Here is a 26,752-nt window from a genome sequence, read left to right as displayed (position 1 = left end):
CAATTCCTTTTAGCTGCTTTAATTTCTCACACTCTGAGATTAGGTGGCCCTTTCCCTGACAGAAATAACATTTTCTGGTGTATTTTGAGTCTTTCTCATCTTGTTTTGGTTTTCCCTCCAAAATCTGAGGTCTTAGTTTCATGTCTGAGGGCTTCCCTTCACCATGGGCCCCTCCCCCTTGCTGGCTTTTCCCTGGTCCCTGAGAGTACTTGCTGTAGGTTTCTTTAGGTTTCCCCATCGCTTTCCCCTCACCCAAGGGCTTTCTTATTTGGGAAATAAAATCTGCAATCTCGGCGGCTTCTGCCACAGATTTTGGTTTCCTTTCCCTCACCTGGAATTTCAGTTCCCCATGCAGGACTGAATAGAACTGTTCCAGCGCTATCAAGTCTTTGAGCTGCTGAAAGGTCTCTGTCCCCTCCTGAGATAGCCACTTCTCTAGCAGCCTCACCAATTGAGCCCCCACTTGGGTAAAAGTCTGCTCTGGTTTCTTTGTGAGGGACCTGAATCTTTGCCTCAGCTGTTCCGCATTTATCCCATGTCTTGCAAACACCAGTTTTTTAAACTCTGCAAAATCTCTCATCAGTTCCTGTGGCATCTCTGAATAAACCTCAGCCAGGCTACCACTGATTAAAGATCGCATGATGGTCATCTTCTCAGTTTCCCTCACTGAGAAGTCCACAAACGCTCTTTCCACTAAGGAAAAGAACACCTCAGGACAATCTCCCTTGTGGTACACAGGGAATTTCTTCAGGTCAGCTTTAGACAACTGGCCTCCCTCAGAATCCCTATTGTTATTATTGTTCTGGTTCATCATTTCCAATTTTCTTAATTCAAACGCCATCCTTTCTTTTTCCAGAGCAATTATCTCTCTCTCTAACCTTTCCTCCTTTTCCATTCTCTCTCTCTCTAATCTTTCCTCCACTTCAAATTGCCTCATCCTCAGTTCATGCTGTTGGGCTAGGAGCAATTTTCTGAGTTCTGGGTTTTGTTCTCCCGTGCTGTCACCCTGCACTGAGCCAAATTCATCCTCAGAACCTTGGTCAACCTGGGGGTCTTTCACTTCACCCATTTCTGCCATCTGGCTTCGAGTCAAGGGCATAATCCCCCCCCCAGAACAGGCTGCTTTAAAAAGTCAAGCCTCAAAATAAAACGACCACTTTTTTTTTCTTTTGCCTCAGAACCAGCTTTCCCTATAGATTGCTGCTGTCCTTTCAGCACTAACTTGCAACAGTTGCGAGCTAGAGTCTACCCCCCTCTGCTGGGCCTCTCAGCAGACAGGCTAGATCACTGTTACTTTACAGTTTTGCCTCAGCGTTTTTCCCGCCAAAACCAGGTTACCTCAGAGCTCCCTAATCTAGCCCCCAATCTGAGGTTACACGTTCTTCTACTAGTGCACCCCCCCGTGAGGTACACCTAGAAGATTACCTACGTGCTCTCAGATTGTCCCTGACTAGACCCCCCTTGCTCTGGGCACACTTGCCAAGGCTTTGCTTTACCACTGGACAACTGGACCAGTCGTATCCCACACGCTGGACACCAATCAATGTGACAAACCCAGACCTACTGGGATCTGCCACACGTTAACTAAGCTGCCACCAACCATTCCCTATAAGAAGTCACACAGACCAGGGATGGATTTTCAACAAATAAAAGAACAAGGTTTATTTAAATCACACACAGGGAAAATAAAATGATCAGGTGAATAAGATATAGTAACGTGGCTTAGTTTCACTCATACATACACACAGTTTGGTTCACACAGAACACTTAACTTGAAGCACAGACCCTGAACCTATCAGTTCTGGCTAACCAACAGACACCTGAACCTATCAGGTTGGTACTCTGACACACAGTAGTACCCTGTCTGACACACAGACTCCCACACCAGCTTCTTCTTCCCAGCTGCTGCTTCGTCACATCCCAGCGTCTAAACTTCTCCACACACGCATCACATATATATACAGTACAGCCCCTCCTCCTGATGTCCCGCCTTCCACTCCCCATAGGATGGAACTTTCCCTCCAAACCCATGACAGACAGGTAACATCAGTGCTGTATGTAACAGCTGCCACCAACCATTCCCTATAAGAAGTCACACAGACCAGGGATGGATTTTCAACAAATAAAAGAATAAGGTTTATTTAAAACAACACACAGGGAAAAATAAAATGATCAGGTGAATAAGATATAGTAACGTGGCTTAGTCTCATTCATACATGCACACAGTTTGGTTCACACAGAACACTTAACTTGAAGCACAGACCCTGAACCTATCAGTTCTGGCTAACCAACAGACACCTGAACCTATCAGGTTGGTACTGACTGACACACAGTAGTACCCTGTCTGACACACAGACTCCCACACCAGCTTCTTCTTCCCAGCTGCTGCTTCTTCTCCTAACTTCTCCACACACGCTCCACATATATATACAGTACAGCCCCTCCTCCTGATGTCCCGCCTTCCACTCCCCATAGGATGGAACTTTCCCTCCAAACCCATGACAGACAGGTAACATCAGTGCTGTATGTAACACCTCCCCTCTTTATAAGTTGTTTTGTAGGGGGAAAGCTAAGGTGCTTTTCACCAAAAAACAACCTGGATAAAACACACAAAAACAGTTATACATACAATATCATACTTACTTATACTTACATTCTAAGTTAACCATATCAATTTAGGCATTTAAACATTTACCATATACATTACATCAAGTTACCTTTATTCATACAAACCAAGTTCAAAAAACAGGTACATTTAACCTTTGGTCACCAACATATATACATAGTCCATGTTTCTTTCGCCGTCTTCATTCTTCAGGTCTTCTTGACAAGGCGTCAGCAACACAGTTCACTGACCCTCTGACCACCTTCACTTCAAAGTCATAGTCTTGCAGGTTTAAAGCCCACCTCATAAGTTTACTATTGTGGGTTTTCATTGTCTTTAACCATTGCAGTGGTGAATGGTCAGTGCACAGAATAAAATGTCTTCCCCAGATGTAAGGCTTGGCCTTCTGGATCGCGTAGACTATGGCCAGGCACTCCTTTTCCACGGTTGCCAAATGTCTCTCACCTTTCTGGAGTTTCCTACTCAGGTAGGACACTGGATGCTGGTCACCATTCTCATCCTCCTGGCAAAGAACTGCTCCTACCCCGCTGTTAGACGCATCGGTGTAGATGATGAACTCCCGGTCGAAGTCTGGAGCACGCAGCACTGGATAGTTGATGAGCGCCTGCTTCAACCTCTGGAACGCCTCCTCACAGTCGCTGGTCCACGGGATGCGGTCATCAGTCTTCTTCCTCGTCAGATCGGTCAGCGGAGCCGCAATCTCGCTAAACCTCGGGATGAACTTTCTGTAGTAGCCCACCAACCCAAGAAATGATTTGACTTTTTTCTTGGTGTTGGGTCTGGGCCAATCACGAACAGCTTCTATTTTGGCCTCCAGGGGTTTTATCACTCCTCCCCCTACTATGTGACCCAAGTATTTTATTTCTGGGCTACCCAGCTGCAGTTTGTTCTCTTTGCAGGGCCTAGGCCAAAGCACTTCCTCCCCTGGGTCAAAGTGCCTCTCCCTGCCTTCCTGGTCATCCCTAGTTTTCTTTCTGACCTTTTGAGCTTGCAGGGTCTCTGCTGCTAGCTCTAGGTTTCTCTTTAGGTCATTCCTTAACGAGTCTATGTATGTCACAACGTCTTGTGGGTCATCCTGGGTGATCTGCTCCCAATTTTGTTTGATCAAATCAAGGGGCCCTTTCACCCTTCTCCCAAATAAAAGTTCAAATGGACTGAACCCGGTACTGGCTTGTGGCACTGATCGATAAGCAAACAAAAGGGATTGCAGCTTCTGGTCCCAATTGTTTGGATTCTCTGCCAAGTAAGCCCTAATCATGCGCATTAGAGTCCCATTGAACTTCTCAGTTAACCCATTACTTTCAGGGTGATAGGCAGTGGTTTCCTTGTGCTTAATTCCACAGATTTGCCATAACCGTTTCATGAGCTTCGATGTGAACGATGCTCCCAAATCTGTGATTATTTCTGAGGCAAATCCCATCCTGGACATATACCCCACCAAGGCATCTGCCACTGTGTTAGTTTCAATGTTAGTCAAGGGTATGGCTTCAGGGTACCTCGTGGCATGGTCCACAATGGTGAGAATGAACCTGTTCCCCCTCTTTGTGGCCTTGGGCAAAGGTCCCACAATATCCACCCCTATGCATTTGAACGGAGTGTCAATCACAGGCAAAGGGCACAACTTTGCTTTGGTCCTGTCGCGGCTATTCCCCTGCCTTTGACACACATCACATTGTTTACAGAACTCCCTGATCTGCTTCCCTATGTCAGGCCAGTAAAAATTCTGTGTGATTCTCTGCTGTGTTTTGTTCACCCCTAAGTGTGCAGCAAACATGTCAGAGTGCCCCCTTTGTAAGATCATGGGGCGATACTTTTCAGGTACCACTAGCTGACTTCTGATCCCATCTCCCCCTTTTGAGATATTCCTCAGGGTCTCTCTATACAAAATCCCCTTTTTCTCTAGAAATCTCACTGGGGTTTCAGGTGCTAGCTGGGCGTCAGTCACCTGTTCAAAACACTTTTGGAGAGTGGCGTCTGCCTTTTGCTCTTGGCCAAATCGGCTGTCTGTGGTTAAGGTTTCCACCACAGCTTCTGAACTCCCCTCTGCTTCCGTCTCCGGCTCATCATTACCCCCCTGAACTGTCCCCGTGGTGGCTTGTGAACGTGTAATCACTAGCACCCGTTTCACATGTTCAGCCAGGTAATTTCCCACGAGCACGGCTGCTGGCAGAGTCGATGAAATCGCTAGCCGCCAAACTCCCCTCCAGCCTTGAAAGTTCACAGGTACCTCCGCGACTGGCAGTGAGATCACCTGCCCCTCAATCCCTGCCACCTTCATGCTCTCATTTGGGATTATATATTCCCTAGGAATAATATCTGGATGGCACAGGGTCACCTGGGAACAAGTGTCCCGCAGCCCCCGATACTGACGGTCAAGTATTCCTACGTCCACCCCTGCTGTTTCAAACAACTGAGAATCTGTTCTCACGAGCAAGCATCGCTTGACCTCCACAAGAGGACCATTTTCCTCAGCCTGATCAGCAGATGTAGCTGTTCCAGATTGAGTAGTCATGGCAACAGGCTCCCTCAGTGACAATGAGCCTTGCTCTTTCTGGACACAGAACACAGCTTTTGGCTTGTTTCCACTCGAATCCTGAGGCACAATTCCTTTTAGCTGCTTTAATTTCTCACACTCTGAGATTAGATGGCCCTTTCCCTGACAGAAATAACATTTTCTGCTATATTTTGAGTCTCTCTCATCTTGTTTTGGTTTTCCCTCCAAAATCTGAGGTCTTGGTTTCATGTCTGAGGGCTTCCCTTCACCATGGGCCCCTCCCCCTTGCTGGCTTTTCCCTGGTCCCTGAGAGTACTTGCTGTAGGTTTCTTTAGGTTTATCTACAGATTTCCACTCAGCACCTAAGGGTTTTCTTATTTGATAAATAAAATCTGCAATCTCTGCCGCTTCGGCCACAGATCGAGGTTTCCTTTCCCTCACCTGGAATTTCAGTTCCCCATGCAGGACTGAATAGAACTGTTCCAGCGCTATCAAGTCTTTGAGCTGCTGAAAGGTCTCTGTCCCCTCCTGAGATAGCCATTTCTCTAGCAGCCTCACCAATTGGGCCCCCACTTGGGTAAAAGTCTGCTCTGGTTTCTTGGTGATTGACCTGAATCTTTGCCTCAGCTGTTCCGCATTTATCCCATGTCTTGCAAACACCAGTTTTTTAAACTCTGCAAAATCCTTCATCAGTTCCTCTGGCATCTCTGAATAAACTTCAGCAAGGCTGCCACTGATTAAAGATCGCATGATGGTCATCTTCTCAGTTTCCCTTACTGAGAAGTCCACAAACGCTCTTTCCACTAGGGAAAAGAACACTTCAGGACAATCTCCCTTGTGGTACACAGGGAATTTCTTCAGGTCAGCTTTAGACAATTGGCCTCCCTCAGAATCCCTATTGTTATTATTGTTTTGATTCATCAGTTCCAGTTTTCTTAACTCAAACGCCATTCTTTCTTTTTCCAGAGCAATTTTCTCTCTCTCCCTCTCCATTTCCATTCTCTGTCTCTCTAATCTTTCTTCTTTTTCCATTTCCCTCACCCTCAGTTCATGCTGTTGGGCTAGGAGTATTTTCCTGAGTTCTGGGTTCTGTTCTCCTGTGCTGTCACCTTGCACTGAGCCAAATTCATCCTCAGAACCTTGGTCTACCTGGGGGTCTTTCACTTCACCCATTTCTGCCATTTGGCTTCGAGTCAAGGGCATAATCCCCCCCCCCCAGAACAGGCTGCTTTCAAAAGTCAAGCCTCAAAATAAAACGACCACTTTTTTTTTTTTTGCCTCAGAACCAGCTTTCTCTATAGATTGCTGCTGTTCTTCAGCACTAACTTGCAACTGTAGCCAGCCGGAGTCCACCCCCCTCTGCTAGGCCTCTCAGCAGACAAGCTAGCTCACTTCTATTTCACAGTTTTGCCTCAGCTTTTTTCCCGCCAAAACCAGGTTGCCTCAGAGCTCCCTAATCTAGCCCCCAATCTGAGGTTACACGTTCTTCTACTAGTGCACCTCCCCGTGAGGCACACCTAGAAGATTACCTACGCGCTCTCAGATTGTCCCTGACTAGACCCCCCTTGCTCTGGGCACACTTGCCAAGGCTTTGCTGGACCACTGGACAACTGGACCAGTCGTATCCCACACGCTGGACACCAATCAATGTGACAAACCCAGACCTACTGGGATATGCCACACGTTAACTAAGCTGCCACCAACCATTCCCTATAAGAAGTCACACAGACCAGGGATGGATTTTCAACAAATAAAAGAATAAGGTTTATTTAAAACAACACACAGGGAAAAATAAAATGATCAGGTGAATAAGATATAGTAACGTGGCTTAGTCTCATTCATACATGCACAGAGTTTGGTTCACACAGAACACTTAACTTGAAGCACAGACCCTGAACCTATCAGTTCTGGCTAACCAACAGACACCTGAACCTATCAGGTTGGTACTGACTGACACACAGTAGTACCCTGTCTGACACACAGACTCCCACACCAGCTTCTTCTTCCCAGCTGCTGCTTCTTCTCCTAACTTCTCCACACACGCTCCACATATATATACAGTACAGCCCCTCCTCCTGATGTCCCGCCTTCCACTCCCCATAGGATGGAACTTTCCCTCCAAACCCATGACAGACAGGTAACATCAGTGCTGTATGTAACAATGCATACAATAAAAATTAACCTAATTGGCGAAATATAACAACTTATCCAAGAATAAGCCCTACTGAAATCTGAGACTTATTTCAGAGTATATGTATTTAGAATTGGACAGGAAAGAAATCAATATAGTTTCCTCCATATTTCTTAATTTAAAAAGCTATATAGTGAGATAAACCAAAATTCTATTTGTAAGAGAAGAGCAAAATAATGTGATTTCCCTGTAAAATAGACAGCAAAGGAAACTGGTTATTTTGAAAAGTTTATTTGCATTACTGACACTAACAGCAGTACTAGGCATATATAAGCATTTCTGAAGGCTTATGTATAGCTTTCTAAATTAAGAAATATAGAGGAAACTATATCAAATATTACGTGTCACCAAATGGATTCATACTCATGGCCATCCTATGAATTAATAACCCCCCAAAGGTCCTGTCATCAATTTATGTTGCCTATCTATAAAATCTATCAAGCACAATAGATCATTAATGTATCAACTACCACCATTGGATAAATAGGACTTTGGCATCATGTAACATAGTGTTGATAGTGTTTTATGTAAATATGAGTAGTTGCTAGTGGAGATGTTACTTCTACACTTACAGTTCCATACCTCTCATGAATGGTAAGCATATAGAATGCAATCAATGTGAAGATACTACAGTATATTGATGAGCAAACAGTTAAAATTAGAACAGATTAACTGCATGGTTTCATTGTATCTTGAGCTCTTGTATTTTGTAAGGCATCTGTACTATGTAAATCCAAGGTTTGACTCTGTCTACCCTAAATGGTGGCATATTCAGATTCCACTATAGAGCAACATTATTCTCAGGTTATACCTAGTGGTAACCCAAAACATTTTGCATGTCTGTGTGATGGTGCCTGTTTCCTGCTAGGCTCAACACAAACTAAAACTTGCGGCAATGTTCAAATACTAGTTCCTGGTTCCTTCTGTTTCATCTCTTCAAGTGCTACCACAAGCAAGTCATGTTACTTGGCTGAATGTAAAGTGAGCCTCTGATGACATGATTTAGTTAACTATGATTGTTTTTTCCCCAAAATACAGTTAAATGTTGAATAGGAAATTATTGGCACACCCTCTACCTAAAAAGTCTAGGCATTATTTTTGAAAATAACAAAAATCATTTAAAGGGAACACTCAATACAGTACTTATGTTGTCTTCAAGTATATAAGAGAAGTTTTCTTTCCAACCATACACAACAGAATACAAAACAAAGAACAGAATACAAATTATAAATAATGGGATACTATTTGACATTCTTGGATGCACATCTTAACATGGTGAAGGATGTCTCAGATTTCAGGCTGCACATGACTCTGATTGCACTCAGGTTGCACATGATCAAAGATTCAAGGAGGAACTCTTTAATTACTGGCAGCCTGCTACTTTTGGTGATGCCACTGCCTGTGAAACTATGCAAGAGGACACTGGTCAAGGAGTTCTGAGTTTCCAGAATAGAATTACATGCAATACTGCTGTCTCATGATATTTTGCACCCATCTTCTGTCTCTTCACTTTTAACTTTAATTTCATGTTTCCAAAGTGAGAGCTGAACCCACAGAGGTCTGGGAACTGGATAGGTTTTACATATATAGGATGAATATGGGAATCAGATTTCTTCAGATCAACCATTCTTTAAAGTTTCATTGTGACCCGTGTCTGGTTAAATTAATCATTCAAAAGAGACTATTCTCCATTTCATACCAATTCATTTAGCTGCATCTGAAGTAGATTGCTGTTCATTAGAAGCTAAAATTGTCCTGTTAAGACCCACTAACTCACTGATACTCTGATGTATTTTTAGCAGCAAATTGTGAAAACCTAAAAAGAAGACTGCCCCAATAAAATCATATTAGAAAATTTCATATAGAAAACATAACTCACCGTACCTATAGAGATTCGTGATCAGTCCCTCCCTCCAGCGAGAACAAAGATTGTTAAGAAGACGCTCATGCTGTCCAAATAAACAGATGTAATTGGAGGCAGGAACTGGCTCTTTTGAAAAGCAGGTAATGGTTTCTACCATACTGTACTGGTTGACATGTATTCTGAAGTAATTCCCTTTTACTGCATCTCCTGTTGTAACTGCCATCCCCTATAACAAATTAAAACAACTATCGTAACAGCCGACAGGAAAAAAAAGTGAGATAACATATCAACAGAAAAATTAGGTAGTACTAAGATGTTTTGTACCAACACTGATGGACATCTAGGAAGCAATTCATGCATCCGTTACACACAAAGACTAAAATGTAGAGGTCTTGTTATTAAATGCAAGACAAGTTCTAATAAAATGTTGAGTGTCTGTGCATTCACTCAGGAGGACATAAAAACAGGGAAATAGAGGGCCTTGAGTACAATTACCACTTCTTCCTTAGTAACTTGCAGTATACCACCAAAAACAACAAACAAACAAACAAAAACCCAGTGCCTGTTGCATTACCGCCTTTTATTACAGGTGTTAGTTTTGCAAAACCTTTTTAGAAAAAAGGAGGCAACCTGAACATTTTGATCTGATATTCAAAAGTTAGAAACAATGTTTATATACCCAAGTTAGGGCTACACTGCAAATGTAGGTGATATGTTATCTCATCTGCCTAATCGATGTGATGTTTGCTCTCTATATATGTATACAAAGGGAGGAAATATTTACTGATCTTTACAAATACGTAGGAAGGACTCCCTATAACTCAATGACTCTGTCCAAACCAGTTTGCCCTAGACCAGTGATGGTGAACCTATGGCATGCGTGTCACAGCTGGCACACGGCGCTCTTTCTGCCGGCATGCGAGTCACAAGTCACCAGATCACTACTCCCCCCTACCCCCGCAGCCAAATGTGAGCAGGTGGCTGCGGGGGGGGGGGGGAGGCAACCCATGCTTGTGCCCAGACAAGCGGCGGGTCAGAATCCAGAGCGGCTGGTGCTGGCAGCGGATCTGGAGTGGGGTCTCTAGGCACCTTCGTGCCCAGGATTCCCCCTTCCGACACCACTTCCGGTTCCGCTGCCACCACTTCCGGTTCCGCCACCGCGGCACACTGCCCTGTTTTTTTTTCCAGTTTGGGCACGTGAGCCCAAAAAGGTTCACCACCACTGCCCTGGATGATCCAATGGCTCAAAGGATAACTATAAAAATGCTGCATTTGATTCTCCCCATATTTTACAACCTGTACACAATTATTTGTTGTACACTTTTTAACTTACATCTTGTATATTTTAACCATATAATATGTTTTATGAACTGTCCGTACACTTTTTAAATTGCATTTTGTATATTTTAACCACATAATATGTTTTATGAACTGATTGTACATTTTTAAACTGCATTTTGTATATTTTAGCCACATAATATGCTTTATGAGCTTGTCACCTGACCATAATAAATTCATTATGTACGTATATGTTTACTGCCCAACAGAAAATTGTAGTACCTCCAACTCTAACATAAAATCAGAAAGTACAGCTTTCTGTCATACATAAGTTTTTAACACTTACATAATTAGGTTGTGTTTCTTGTACATCCAAGCGAGCAGGGATTCCAGGTTTAAAAATGTGCACATAATTGTATCTTCCAGGTAGAATACCACCTGTCAAAAGCCAAGAGGAGCACTGTGAAGATGCATTACCTGTAGCTAGAATACATGACAGCTAGCTAAAGAAATGATACCCTTCAAGCCTTTTGTTATTTTTAATGCAATTCCATGCTGACTGGAAGAACAAGACATAGCACCTGGCTGCTGCTAGATTTTATAGGTTCAAGCCACTGATTTTACTAAGCTGAAGCAGTTTTACTTGATTGAATTCATGAAGACCTGTGAGAGCAAGACAGAAAGCATGGAAATTACTCTGCTTTCTGTAAACACTCAAAGTAGGAAAGTCACGACAGAACGAGAAACAGCAATTAAGTATTTTCCAGTGAAAGTGCTCTTCATTTCTTGATGAGAAGGAGAGATTCCTTGGTTTCCTTTATGCATGACATTTCCCCACACAGCTGACCACTCTTGCTGGCGCAGTTGAGCCAAGGCTCTTGGGATCAAGTGCTGGAATGATGACACACCCCTGCTCACAACACCATCAGTTATCCCATATCCCCAGGCTTCCCACTTCCTCTAGGCTTAGCTGGGATCGTCAGAGAGGGTGGGAAGAAAATGGGTAAAGGTAAAAGTAAAGGTTCCCCTTGACAATTTTTGTCCAGTCGTGTTCGACTCTAGGGGGGGCGGTGCTCATCCCCATTTCCAAGCCATAGAGCCAGCGTTTTGTCCGAAGACAATCTTCCGTGGTCACATGGCTGGTGCGACTTAGACACAGAATGCTGTTACCTTCCCACCGAGGTGGTCCCTATTGATCTACTTGCATTTGCATGCTTTCGAACCGCTAGGCTGGCGGGAGCTGGGACAAGCGACGGGAGCTCACTCCTTTGTGTGGATTTGATCTTACGACTGCTGGTCTTCTGACCCTGCAGCACAGGCTTCTGCGGTCTAGCCCACCAAAATCAATTTATTGCTCTTAGCTATCCTTCTTGCAATGCAGAATGTTTTGGGAGAGCATGGTATCAAATAGGTAATTAAGAATCAGTGGTTTTACAGAAAATGTATGCCCAGAGAAAATGACAATCAGTAGAATTTGTTTGTTGATATGGAGTAATGAACATTTCCTACTGTTAACTTTTCTATGTGGCTGCAGTTGTTGGGATTATCATAGCTAATACCTGCGCTTCAAAGTTTACCATTATCACAGGAAAAAGAAATGGAATTTGTTAACCCTTCTACTTCATCAGGGGTGAAAATCACACAAGAATACATGTGTCCTTCTACATATGATATAGTTGCATGTATTGCTGAAATAGAAACACTTGAATCTTAAAAAAGAAGGGCAGGCATGATGGTTCATTGGTCAGCCCCCCTCCCAGCCACTCTGCCACACTATCCCCTTGCCTATCCTGGGGTAGGTGAGCCCAGGGAGGAGTCAGATGTGGTGAATGATATGAAAATTGTCTGTGACCATATCTCTCCCAAGCATAGTGTTTTACTTAGATTTGGCAGTACTTCCAGGGAGTTCAAAACAAATCCACAAGGCTTGGTACTTGGAACACGTACCAGCCTTGAAAGGTAGCTGCCACCACACCCACACAAACACCAAAATACCCAGTGGCTGATCAAGGCAAGATATGGTTCTAGTACCACAGACCCACTGAGCCAAAAATCCAGACAGTTGCTTGAAGGAGTGCTTGCATTTTATTAAAGGCGGGGAAGGGAGGACAAAAAGCAAATGTTACAAAAAGTTACAAAAATGTTTCCCAAAATACTGGAGAAAATACAAAGGCAGTCTTAAGACTATTCAAGAGAAACTCAAGAGGGGAGAAGGCAGTTTGTGTGAGTACCCAGATGACCACATGAAGAAGGACAGTGAGAACTGCAACCCATCATCTTTCTTTGAGGTCTCTGTGCATCACATAAATAGGAGACTGGTAAGATTTGTTACTGGAGTCAAGGGTATCACTGCAGGAAAAAGAAAGAGAACTTCTCATCCAAACAAAGCCTCTGCTTCTGCCCAGACATCTAGATGGTGTTGATGTATGAATATTGACAGCTGGGACCATGTGGCAATGATACAAATGTGTGGAAAGGAGACAGCTCTTAGGGCAGTGGCAGATGAGGAAATAGATTTGGTAGGGTGGTCTTTCACTCCAGCTGGGAAAAGCTACCGGCCATTTGATAAGCCAGTGCAATACAGTTCATGATCCTGTGGGCAAACCTTTGAGAAGATACTACCGTGTTTCTCCGAAAATAAAACATTTTTGCCCCCAAAACACATTAGGGCTTATTTTCAGGGGATGTTTTATTTTTTGCATGTACAACAATCTACATTTATTCAAATACAGTCATGTCATCTTCTTCTGTTTGCTGCACAATGGTGGAGGGCAGGGTTTCACTTAACTGGGGCTTATTTTGGGGGGTAGGGTTTATATTACGAGTATCCTGAAAAATCATACTAGGGCTTATTTTCAGCTTAGGTCTTATTTTCAGAGAAACAGGGTAGCTGTCCCTTCTTGCAATCATACAAAGAATCTTGGAACATACAAAGAGTCATGCAGAGGATTCTACTGACCTCCAAAGTATGTAGTACTCTTTCCAAAGGGGAACTGAGGTTCAGAAAGAAGACCAGCAGAACCAAATTTAGATTAATCAAGGAAACTTAAAATAAAAAGTCTATGCTTGGATTTAGAACCATCTTATCTGAACAAAAAGAGAGTAAATGAGGGTCCAGCTGAAAGGTACATAGTTCTGATCCTCTTTGAACTTGAGCTGGGTTCATGAACTAAGAAATCATGAGGGAAAGAGACAAGGAGGGAGCTGGAGAACAAATAGGTGGAATTAAATGCAGGAGGCTCTTATTTCTTAACAAAAGACTCAACAAATAGCAAATGTGGAATGGTATGCTGAAGTAGCTGCCAAAGAAACCTTAATAAATGAAAAATACAAGAATTTGTAATGAAGTGAGAAACTCCTGTACAATGGGAATACTGCAAGACTATGGAAGAACACCTTTTTCTGTGGTAAAGAGTTCAGATTCCTTTCTTCTACAGCTATATGAGGCAAGTGTGGAGGGATTACAAGCAGCATCTAATACAGTACCGAAGGAGGTATGGCCCCAGGGACCAATACTTCAATTATATAAGATATAGTAAATGAAGGTGTGGCTCTCTCATCTGGCCACTGGATTGTGAAATCAGATCTGGTTGGTCTGGTAACCTAAAGTGCAAATGTTGGGAGAGGTGTAGGAGAGTTGTGAACCCCAATTGTTGTGGTCACCAAGTTGCTGTTCTCTGAGACACAGAATGACCCTTGCTAACAGGGGAAAAGGGAAAAGATAATGTCCTTTCGTCCATAGGAGAAAAAGTGTCTCCCTCTGAGCCTCATCCAATGCCTGGTGTTCCAGTATGAGGGGCATTTCTTCTTTATTGTGAAGCAAAAAGCTCTATGCAGCTCCACTGACTGTTTATTGCATGAAAAATATCATGCATCACAGAAACCTATCTGTGCAGAACATTTTTGACAACTTTGAAGTGTTCTACTATGTTGCCGAATACACCATTGCCCCAGATGAAGAATGACGCAGAAAAATATCTACCACCTTGCTTGTTAATTTAATACATGCTGGTTGTGTTGGCTGTTACTACTTTGATCACTTTGTGATGTGGCGCACAATCTCAACAGCTTGAAGAGAGAAGTGCTTTAGAAAGGGAAAGTGTAGTGGGAGGAATGTGTGATGCTTTTCCTGCCTGTCTTCTTTTTCCACTGCAATTCCTCTCCACCTCTACAGGCCTATTTTCTCCATGCAAGATTGCATATTCACTGATACAAACACACAGCTGAATGTAAGGAAAACAGTAAGTGAAGGCAGGAGGAGAAAAAGTTAACCTCCTTTTAAACAAAATCAACTGCCAAAGTTTTACAAATTATAACACATTAGTTAGAATCCTAATGGTATTTCCAATTTGAGTAAACCCATTGGCCAGAATTCTATCAGTTATTTATGCTAGTATACATGTAATGGCATAAACTGTAGGCATCCTTCAGTCTCAAGAGATTATGGCAACGTGCTCTGAATAGAGGAACAGCATCTAGTGTGGCTCAGAAGGCCAATTCGAGAGTGACAATCCCTTCCACACTGAAGACAAATACAATCTGTCCCCTGTCCAGCTCCCTGATTTTTCTGGCTTTGAGACTGCAATTTTGCCTCGGCCTGCTGAACAAGGGTCTCTTTAAAATGGGAGAGGCCATGCTGTGCCGCCTGCCTCCAGGCTGAACGCTCAGATGTCAAGGTTTCCCATCTGTTGAGGTCCATTCCTAAGGCCTTCAGATCCCGCTTGCAGATATCCTTGTATCACAGCTGTGGGCTCCCTCTGGGGCACTTTCCCTGCACTAATTTTCCATACAGGAGATATTTTGGAGTCCGACAGTCAGCCATTCTCATGACATGCCCAAGCCAATGTAGACGTCACTGTTTCAGTAATGTATACATGCTAAAAATTCCAGCTTGTTCTAGGACTACACTGTTTGGAACTTTGTCCTGCCAGGTACTGCCAAAAATGCGCCAAAGACAACACATATGGAATGTGTTCACCTTCCTCTCCTGCCGTGCACAAAGGATCCAGGACTCACTGCAGTACATGAGTGTACTCAGGACACAGGCTCTATAGACCTGGATCTCGGTATATGCTGTCAGCTTCTTGTTAAGCCATACTCTCTTTGTGAGTGTAGATATCATGGTAGCTGGTTGGCCAATGCATTAATCCAGCATGACATCTAGAGACAGAGTGTCAGAGATTGTTGATCCAAAGTACACAAAGTAATGAACAACCTCCAATTCTTATGTAGAGATGGTAATAGAAGGAAGTGAGTCCAAGCCGTGGGCCATGACTTGTGTTTTCTTCAGGCTGCTTGTTAGTCCAAAATCCTGGCAGGGCTTCCTAAAACGATTCATAATTTCTTGAAGGTCTTCAGTTTATAGGGAAATATATTGAGAAAGATCAAAATGGTTTTATACAAGGTAGACAGATGTAAGATACAACGAGGAAGGGGTTTAACTTGATGTATTTAGCCAAAGAATCAAAATGTAAGGCAGGTGTAATATCCCTAGATATTTTCAAAGCTTTTGATTTGGTTGAATGGGATGCATTAAAAATATTGCTTAAATAGATAGGAATCGGTACCCAATTTAGACAAATAATCCATCAATTATATTCACAGAACTGTGCAAAAATAATAATAAATGATGGCATAACAGAATCAATATGCTTAGGCTGAGGAATGAAACAAGGGTCCCCTTATCTCCAACTTTATTTATATTGATAATAGAAGTGGTGGCACATGTTACCACAAATGATAGTTTAATTAAAGGTGTATATGCTAGAGAGGAGGATAAAATAAATCTTTTTGCGGATGACACACTATTAATAATTAAAAACCCAAAAGAAACATTGCAGATTATTAGAACACATTTGAATCATTTTGAAGAAATAATGGGTTTGAAAGTAAACTAGTTGAAATCGAAATGTATTTTATTAAACCATTCAGAAGTAGAAGAGAAAGAAATGAAAAAAGAATTTAAGAGAAGAATTGAAAGTATAATTAAATACTTAGGTATTTATATTACACGGAATACACGAGAAATTATTAAAGTAAATATGGATAAATTGAAGAAAGAAACTAATGAACAGATAATCAATACAAAAAAAGTAAAATTATCATGGTTTGGAAGAATAGCATTAACTAAAATGAAGATCATCTCTAAACTTAATTTTATATTTTTGATGTTTCCAATAAAATTTGGAGAAATATATCTGAAATATATCTTCTATTATCAAGACTGATAGAACTTGATAAATAGTTTTTGTAATGGAAATAAAAGAATAAGAATTAAAAAGAAACTATGGTATATTCCACAAAAAGAAGGAGGGCTTAGATTACCAAATGTTAAAACATATTACACTGCAAAACAGCTTAGACATATTCCAGATATTATTGTATATAACAGAAACTTAATTTGGAGGGAACTGGAAATGTTATAACATTTTAATAGACTGGAGAATATCCTCCTTAAAGAAAAAATAGCAGAAGAAATAAAGAGAATACTAATCCTTTTTGAAGAACATGTTAGAATTCTGGAAAGAATATAGACATATATTTAGTCCTCTTATCTCACCATTACAACAAGTAGTGGAGGCTCGGAACTTACCCCAAATCCTAAAAACTAAACTTAAAGAAGTATTAGTAGAGAAAGGGTTAAATACAATAAGGGCTTGGATTAAAAAAAAAGAAAGATAAAAATACTACAAAGGAAATTTTGGGAGAGGAATAGGGGCCAATCTTGGATAAATATCTTGGATAAATATACTCCAAATGGAAAGCTGGACAAGAGAGTGGACCAGAAAAGTAGGAGAAATTTAAGAACTGTCTAAATTTGAGGAGATTATAGAGGAAAGACAAGATCAAGAGGAAATATTTTCTTATCTGGTCCCAAGGGTGATGATGGCACAGGGGGGAAGTTTTTGTATTAGTGCAGGTATGTATACACATTTTATGTTAGTATTGTACTTATTGTTTTTCTTTAATTAAACATTTTTTGTTAACTAATAGCAATTCAATGCTTACATTTGCACCTTTTGCACTTGTGCTGGTATAACTAACCCATAGGATTCTGGCCACTGAATAGTAACTTGGCACTTATGTAAATCTCACCAGTTCAGTGAGTCTATTCTCTTAGAGCTATCAATAAGATTCTGGCCAGTATATTTAACATATAATTTGACCCTCTGTCTATAATGGTGGTGGTGGGGAAACAACCATATGGGCCATGGCCCCTATGTTTCTAGACCTTATTAGAGATATGTAAGTAACCATTGCATCTCTAGGAACATCTGGATGGTTTGTGTGCACAGCATAAAAATGCATTACATTGTTTTTTTTGTAGTCTCATTCCATTCAGGGCACCTTTTAATTAGATCAAGATTCCAAAATAGTAATTATGCACTGAAGAATAAAACAAGACCATCAAAAATGATCAAAATAAAAAATGTTGGCTTTAATATCTAATATCATCATCATCAATAGCAAGAGCATGGGCAACTGTGACTAGGCTATCAATATTGAGTGCAGCTAACTAAACATCCTTAATTGAGAAGAGACACTCTAAAGCACTGACTTCGCTTGAACCACTAGCAACCATGGAGAATCCAAGACTAAACACCCCTTATTGCACACTTGATTCATTCAGAGAAATGAAACCTAATACAGGACAAATCTCAGAAAGCAGAAAGACAGGAAGTATCATATAACAGTGTCAATAATTCCAAAAAAATTGCATTTATGGGGTACAGAGGTGTCCTAAAAATGAAAAACAATTTTTAAAAGGTGCTTTGGTGTTGCATCAAAAGTGAAAATACAATTAAAAAACTATAGTTCAGGAGATAGTTTACAAAATAACTACAGTTTGTTTTGGAACAAAGCTACTGATAAGATAATAAGGTAGAAGCAACTCATTAAGTTACATGCCAGTTTTAGCAAGAAAGAGTACACAATGACACATTGATATTATGTGAAAAAGAAAACAAGAGAAAAAAATGAAGTGTGCTTGAAAATGCTGCTTGTGTTGTGTTTTACTGGTAACGTTAATTAAAGGGATACCACATAATAGATGTAGAAACCTGTTTTAAACAAATGAGAGTAATAATATATTGTACAGTAGAAGTTTTTATAGAATATTATAAAAGGAGAAAAAAGATGAATGTTATTTTAACTATTTGTTTAATAGTAAGCAAATTGAGAAGAGAAAAAAGGTGTTTTATAAGTAAGTCTTTAGCCTCATAATTAATAATAATTAACTGTTATGAAAACTATGTGATTTGTTTGTTTGTTCCAGATATACCCTACTTTTTTCAGTGACCTCAAGGTGGCATACTGTACAAGGCCCTTCTCCTGACCATTTTATCTTCACAATAATCATGAGTTACAGTAAAAGATTCTATTTTCTATGTATATGGCTATGCTGATATTTCAACTAGAATTTGCAAATGACATCTATGAGATGTCTCTGAAAGAAAACTGAATAGCACAGTTAAAAATGACATTTTCTCTTGTACTAAACTCCAGGGATAGCTAAATCCAATTGTTAGGTACAAGTAGAATAGTCTCAACAAAGTTACAAGTACAGACGTCTCTATGAATCAATTGGACTTACCTTAAATGTTGACTTAAGAAGTCTCATTCATTCTGTTGGGATTAATTATTGGATTTTGCACCCGGTATTTCTAAAAATTAATATTTAATACCCATAAAATAGTTGATTTGTCTCACGTTATGATAATTCTACAGCAAGATCAACAATATCTAAAATAATGAAGAAGCAATATTTTTGGCCCACCTTGAACTTTGCATCCCTTGTATATTGGAATGAGCCTATCCACATCTTCTGTAGGTTCAAATACTGGCTCCAGAGTTGGATCAAAAAGATTGAGCATGGTTGCAGCAAGCTGGAATCCAACCTCCTTTGAGCTGAAATTACTGTGTGTCCATTCATTGGCATAATATATATTGGAGAATTTGGTTAAGGGACCTGCAGCTCTGATGGATATATCATTGGTATGGAAGTTGGCATCAATCACAAGTCTTCCATCAAAAACGAGACATGCATCATTAACTGCCTTGAAGGTATCATAATCCACACTTTTGTTGGTGAAGTTAAAAAATGCCTTTAAAAAAAGAGTAAGTCTTGAAATCCTATAAACAACATACCATTTGTTTGGTTCAACTGTCAGATTTACTCTATTTGCAAACGAAAATAGGAATCTTAGGGAAATCTAGCACAAACAGCAAAGGTTTATTTCAGTACCACAAAAAAGAATACCCTTCTGCTAACCCAGGGGCTCCCAAACTGGGGTCACCAAATGTTATTGGATGAAAACTCGCAGAAGCCTTTACCACTAGCTATACTGGCCAAGGTTTCTGTGAATTTTAATTTGGGGATCCAAGTTTGGGCACAACTGTGTTAGACAACTTTACCCCAATAGCTGTTTATAATTAAACCAGAGTACTATACCTTTTGTATGGTAACTAGTAATGAATGCATATTATGATATCAATTTTCTAGATTAATTTGGAAACACCTGGAAAAAGAGCTGTAGTACTGAAAGAGATTTTCTACAACATTGTTTTACTAATAAAACTATAATCAAAGGTTGTAAAACATCATGTTGTCTGTCTCCCCAGTTTGAAATGTTACTAAGCATGTCATGGTCTTTGTTCAATGGCAATAGCCAGGACTGACTTGGTCCACATGTACTCTAAAACCATTTCACTCCATCTCCCTCTTCCCACCCCAAATTGTGCTACCAATTGCATAATGCTTCCACTTTTGAAAGGCAGTATCATGGGCCAAATTAGATAATCCCTTATCAAAAGAAAGTTATGGCTGGTTAGCAAAAACCCACAAAACAGAGTATCAGTGACCAACTTTCTCTTCATGGAGCTACTGTGCTTTCTTTCTTTTTTCTATATTGACATTTATTCAGGTAGATGTTGTCTAGAACATTAGGAACCTGTGAATGAGACTATGTGATAGTAGTAAAGTTTATGATCCAGCCAAAGTTCAGGAACTGGAGTCAGCACTGACTCCAATATGGAAGGATTAAGAAATTTCTTGAACCTAATAAGCAATGGACAGAAACCTCTTGAGTAAACAAAGAGGTCATATACATAACTGGAGTGCTTTGTGTGATCTTCAGATGGAAGTTGCACCAGCCAGAGACCACCCTATTTAAACAAATAGGGTTTCCACACCAACAAGGGAGTAGTTGATTTCTCCTTGCACAAACAGTAAGAAAAACACACACATGAAATACAAGAAAAACAAAGACAATTCTGCCCAATGAGATTTATGTTGGTTTCACTATGACTTGATCTCTTCCACCTTTATTTAGGTCTGGAACTGAAACAATGAATGTAGAAAAAAAATATGCAGCCATTTTTAAACCATAGTAAACAGAACAATGAGTAGTACAGAACAATGAGTAATACCAGAAGTACAAGCTGGATTTCGAAGGGGCAGAGGAACTAGAGACCAAATTGCTAACATGGGCTGGATTATGGAGAAAGCCAGAGAGTACAAGAAAAACATCTACTTCTGCTTCATTGACTACGCAAAAGCCTGTGACTGTGTGGACCACAGCAAACTATGGCAAGTTCTTAGAGAAATGGGAGTGCCTGACCACCTTATCTATCTCCTGAGAAACCTATATGGATATGGAACAACTGATTGGTTCAAAATGGGGAAAGCAGTACAACAAGGCTGTATATTGTCTCCCTGCTTATTTAACTTATGTGCAGAATACATCATGTGAAAGGCCAGACTGGAGGAATCCCAAACTGGAATTAAGATTGCCAGAAGAAATATCAACAACCTCAGATATGCAGATGATACCACTCTGATGGCAGAAAGTGACGAGGAATTAAAGAACCTCTTAATGAGGGTGAAAGAGGAGAGTGCAAAAAATGGTCTGAAGCTCAACATCAAAAAAACAAAAAAACAAAACAAAAAACCCCTAAGATTATGGCCACTGGTCTCATCACCTCCTGGCAAATAGAAGGGGAAGACATGGAGGTAGCAACAGATTTTACTTTCTTGGGCTCCATGATCACTGCAGATGGTGACAGCAGCCACGAAATTAAAAGATTTCTGCTTCTTGGGAAGAAAGCAATGAGAAACCTAGACAGCATCTTATAAAGCAAAGACATCACCTTGCTGACAAAGGTCCATATAGTCAAAACTATGGTTTTTCCAGTAGCAATGTATGGAAGTGAGAGCTGGACCATAAAGAAGGCTGACCGCTGAAGAATTGATGCTTTTGAATTGTGGTGCTCGAGGAGACTCTTGAGAGTCCCCTAGACTGCAAAGAGAACAAGCATATCCATTTTGAAGGAAATCAACCCTGAGTGCTCTCTGGAAGGACAGATCCTGAAGGTGAGCCTCCAATACTTTGGCCACCTCATGAGAAGATTCCCTGGAAAAGACCCTGATGTTGGGAAAGTGTGAAGGCAAGAGGAGAAGGGGACGACAGAGGACGAGATGGTTGGACAGTGTCATTGAAGCAACCAACATGAATTTGACCCAACTCCGGGAGGCAGTGGAAGAAAGGAGGGCCTGGTGTGCTCTGGTCCATGGGGTCACGAAGTCTCGGACATGACTTAACGACTAAACAACAACAACAAAAACAGAACAATATAGAAATTAATGTTTCTGAGGATGCTGAGAGTAATGATCTAATTTTTTGTACATCTCTTTTTCCCTCCATGTCTCTCTTCCCCTCCCCTCTTTTTCTTGTAACTTGTCTGGCAAAACAACACTGTTATACCTCTGAGATCTGTGCAACAACAAAGTCCAGTGCCTCTTCTGCACCTTAGATGCCTTGATAAGCACTCTCCATTGACTTCACAACTCAAGAGTTTGGTTGACTCTCCTTTCATTTCCTATACTCCAATTAATATCCATTTTCTTCTCTATCTTCAATATCCTGAAGTATGTTGCTTAGTTCTGTGGTCTTGACTTTTCTTCCTCTAATTCTGTTTTTTGACACACTCCAATGCTGTTCACCACTTAAAGTGCTCAATCACAAACAATCTCCTCATTGCCCAATCTGAAAGGTTTCATTAATCTTCACCTCACTAGCTTTTTGAAACAGTTAATCACTCTCCTTCTTGACTGCTTACATACCCCAGTTCTCACTCTCAGGTAATTTTTGTTTACTTGCCAAAGTATCATTTCAGTCACCTAGTTTGGATTTATGAATCTGAGCCTAGGTCCTGAATGCTCTGTCTTCCTGCCACCCCTTCCCTACCAGTTTCCCATCACACAATGCTCAACCCACGAAGTCTTAAGCCCAATTTCCAGTTACATCCAAACCAGAAAAATGTGGTTCCTACAAACAGAACATGATATTAGAGCACAATGTTTAGACTTATTCCAATCATAATCGATTTCCTGGTTTAGATATATGAAGATGATCTGTGTTTAGAGTTTGTGGGATAATTCAAACACCCCAATAAGAAGGGGTAAAGGTGAAGCAATATGACAATATTCCATTTGGAAAAGGTCTGTATCCCTTTTTTTACAATGTGCTGTCTACAGGAACAATTACTTTCCCTTTACACGCTATTTCTCAGTGATCTCATCAAATCCCACACTTTTCAATACCATTCTCTTTTTCTCTCTCATTTTCTTTCTGAATGCCCAAAGCACCTTCTTCCATGCAATCCTGCATCTCTCCCTGCCAGTCTAATATTTCTGCCTATTTACTTATCCATTTTCTCAAGCTCAAAACATGTAGGATCAAAAATTTCATCTTTCCTCCCACATCCTCCTTTTTTTGTATGTCCTTTGTATCTGTTGACATCATTACCTTATTGAACAGGTATGAAGTATTTGATTTCCCCCATTTTTGCCTGTTCCTCTTCATTTTAACCCATTGCCAAGTCTTGCTGCTTTTCAGTTTTGAATACAGTGGTGCCTCGCTTGACGATGTTAATTCATTCCAGCGAAATCGCTGTAGAGCGAAAACATCGTCAAACGAAATAAAGAAGCCCATTGAAATGCATTAAAACCCGGTTAAGGCATTCCAATGGGCTGAAAACTCACCGTCCAGTGAAGATCCTCCATAGGGGCAGCCATTTTCCATGCCTGTACAGCAAGGAATCCGTCCCTAAGCACAGCAGGGGGGGCATTTTCTTCAGCCGGCAGCCATTTTGAAACCAATATCAGCTGTTTTTTATTGTCGTAAAGCAAAAATTGGTTCCCAAGCAGGAACAAATCATTGCTAAGTGAAATGCCCCCATTTAGACCATCGTTTTGCGATTGCAAAAACCTCATTGTGAAGCGATTTCCTCATTAAGCAAGGCAATCGTTAAGCGGGGCATGACTGTATTGCATTTTTTTAAAAATGCTTCTTGCATCCATCCCCTCACTAAAAATTTAGGTTCATGCCCTGATTGTTATTCACCTCAATTAGTGCGGTCTTCATTTCCCTAACTTTATGTTTTCTTTTCTTTGCCCTCACCCATTGTGAAATGACCCCAGCAGAGAGCAAAGTTTAATCACATTTACTGGAATCCTTTAAAAGTCTAAATAAAAAAACCAAATCTACAGAAAATTTTAAAATGTTGGTCTTCATTTCAGTAATAAAGAGATGAAGATGTACTTGCACAGATCCTGTTCATTTCCGTGTTCTGGTGTAGGAGAACATCCCTCTTACATAAAACATTGTGCCAGCATCCCTACCAAACATTGTATTTCTACAGCTCAAAACAGCAGCCTTTGTCTGCAAGATGCACAGATGTAACACAGCAAAGGTAAGTACTTACAGCACATTGCAATTTAAATGGCTTTGTGTTAGTAGTGAAAGATGCTACGGTGATAGGGTCTGGGTGCCCGCCATCATTCCACTGAGCCAGCAGACTATCATGGTATACAGTCACACCAGCCCTGGACAAAGCTTTCTGGACAGCCTTCTCTATTGCATTATTATTAAGGGAAGTAACATTGGAGCGTGATGGAGGATGAACAAGGTATATACGTGAGCCAGTGATTCCTAATGATAAGAGGGATTCTATCGTGGTATAAGTGTCAATTGTATTCCCATAGACAATAACATTCTCTGGGGAGAGAGAAAGAAAAAAGAAAAACAGAGGGGAAAATTAAGACATATAATAAGACCTTATTAGTGTAATTCAGATGATAATAATACTGAACTGATCTGTGACCCTCTTGTTGCTCTGATGCTATGAAGCAAACAATGTTACCTAGCAACAGTAACTAAGATAATTTAGTGAAGAATCTACAGAATACATCCTGTAAAGTAGCAAGCACTTAACACAGAAGTAGGACATTTATTATGTCCTGGATTTTGAAACCTTTTGGCTTGAGAACCTCTAGGCAGCGAGAACTCTTTTATTATGTCCCTTACCCAGCTGCCCCCTCCTTTTTATTTGATTTGAGCACTTTCAAATTTAAAAAAAATTACACCATGGCAGAGAGATCAGGGAAGAATAATGTGGGGGACAGGAAAAGGAGTATAGCCACCAAAGTGCATTTACAGAGTTTTGTTCTCATAATTCCACAGCCAGGAAAGAATGTGTGTCCTTTACATATCTGTCCCCTCCCCTCCGCCGGGGACAACACAATCCACAACAGATAGAGTTCAAAGCATAAGGAGTGTGAGAATCCCAAGAAAACTGACAACTCTGTCAAATTAACATACAAAGGGCTCATTACAGCTACAGTAAGTTTGAAGTATCAATTGACCAGTAACATGGACTGCACAGACAAAATTACTAGTATAGTTATTGGCAATCTCTGGGTGGCTGCAGCTATCAAGTACACACCCAGTAGCAAATCCAGGTTCGCTTCTGTACAATACATGAAATAGTCCTTAAGTTTACCTGGCTTTTAATCTGAACATTTATTTATTTATTTAAAAAACATACATCTGGCCTTTTTTGCAGGGAAAACTCAAGAGAATTAGCAATATATAGAGATAACACACACAAATATTAAGTATTCTATAATTAAATAGCCTAATTAGTACTGTAAAAATTCTTAACATTGATGCATGCCCCAAGAGGCCAGTAACCTGAGGGACAAAATTTCAGACCGTCATCACATCGTTCATTTGGCAAATCAGTTTTAGTAGATAAATCAGTTAGTATGAGTACAACATTTCTAAAGGAACAAAGCACATCTCTTGTTTTTAGGGGATGCAAGCCTGGCTGTACATAAGGTGTGAGGGATTCAAAGGGTTCAACCCCCATTGGTTTAACAGAACTTATTTTAAAAAATCACATAATTTAAAAAATCTTTGTTGAAATAAAAGAGACAACATACATTGCTTTTGTGTTTCCAGGATGAATCTGTTGCAGTCATTTGGCTGTCTCAAAACATTGGTTTGAACAACTACTCACTGATGTTGTTATAAGAGTTAAATGACTTCTTCATCACTATTTGCAAAGCCCACAGGCTCTGCTGTCCTGATAATGTGATGAACGGTCCTTCTATTCCCTCATCCACATCTTGCTGAGTGGTACCAGGTCCAGGACAGACCCACATGACACTCCACTTAATTCTCTCCGGGAAGATGAGGAACAACTGGTAAGTACTCTTTGGGTATAGCACCCATCAATTTACAAAACCACCTAATAGTTGCATCTCTTAACCTACATTATATCAGCTTAATTTTATCAGATGTGGAATTTTTTTTATCACATTTTACCAGTCTTCAAGAATAACATGAAGGAACTTGGCAGCACTTTACTGAAATCAAGATCTGCTATGTCTACATAATTCCCAATTGTCTGAGGAAGTGGACTTGTCCACAAAGGTTCACATAAAAATATAGCAGCTAGTCTTTAAGTGCCACAATGTTTTTCTCTTCCTGATTTTTTATTTTTCTTTTCTTTTACATGATATATCATTTTCCCCAATCTACCAAATTTGCAGCACTATTTAAACAACGTGTGAGATTAATTTGGCATGATTTGTTTTTCAGAAACCAGTACCAACTCTATTAATTATATGTTCTTTTCAAGTACCTAGAAAAGACTGACTGTTGAATAATCTGTTCTAGAACCTGTCATGTATGTAAGTCAGGCTGAGCACTCAGCAATTCCGAGCTCCTCTTTTTTCCTCTTGTTGACGCCAGGGACATTTGCCAATCTCTAGAGACCTCATCTGTTTTTTAAGAATTTCCAAATGTTAGTTTAGATCTTGAAGACTGTCAGACCTCCTTAGAAAATCAAACCCTGATTAAGTTCATTACTGGATGATTTATTATCTGGGGCACCGTCTCAACATGCATCTACCTCTGTGGAACAAGAGAAAATGAAATGTAAATGCAATTTCAA

General features: G+C 40.5%; 1 protein-coding gene across 6 annotated transcripts in view; it reads right to left on the bottom strand.

Annotated features, from left to right (window-relative positions):
- The window catches only part of CFAP61 (cilia and flagella associated protein 61), a 164,873-nt gene that overhangs the window by 21,219 nt on the left and 116,902 nt on the right, over positions 1 to 26,752 (bottom strand). For 2 of the 6 annotated variants that reach the window (XM_078392555.1, XM_020790572.3), the window contains exons 22-25: positions 24,218 to 24,510; positions 19,230 to 19,557; positions 10,800 to 10,891; positions 9,196 to 9,401 (exon numbers count right to left, since the gene is read on the bottom strand). In XM_078392555.1, the coding sequence (XP_078248681.1) occupies positions 9,196 to 9,401; positions 10,800 to 10,891; positions 19,230 to 19,557; positions 24,218 to 24,510 (919 nt within the window). Of the gene's footprint in view, positions 1 to 9,190; positions 9,402 to 10,799; positions 10,892 to 19,046; positions 19,117 to 19,229; positions 19,558 to 23,679; positions 24,511 to 26,752 lie in introns of those variants that run through there. The other 4 variants (XR_013544720.1, XR_013544719.1, XM_078392556.1 and 1 more) reach the window with 4 other exon arrangements.

The sequence above is a fragment of the Pogona vitticeps genome, chromosome 4 (genome assembly GCF_051106095.1).
Source record: "Pogona vitticeps strain Pit_001003342236 chromosome 4, PviZW2.1, whole genome shotgun sequence".
Classification (NCBI taxonomy): domain Eukaryota; kingdom Metazoa; phylum Chordata; class Lepidosauria; order Squamata; family Agamidae; genus Pogona; species Pogona vitticeps.
Note: the sequence above shows the minus strand (reverse complement) of the source record. Positions and strands in the feature narration are given on the sequence as shown.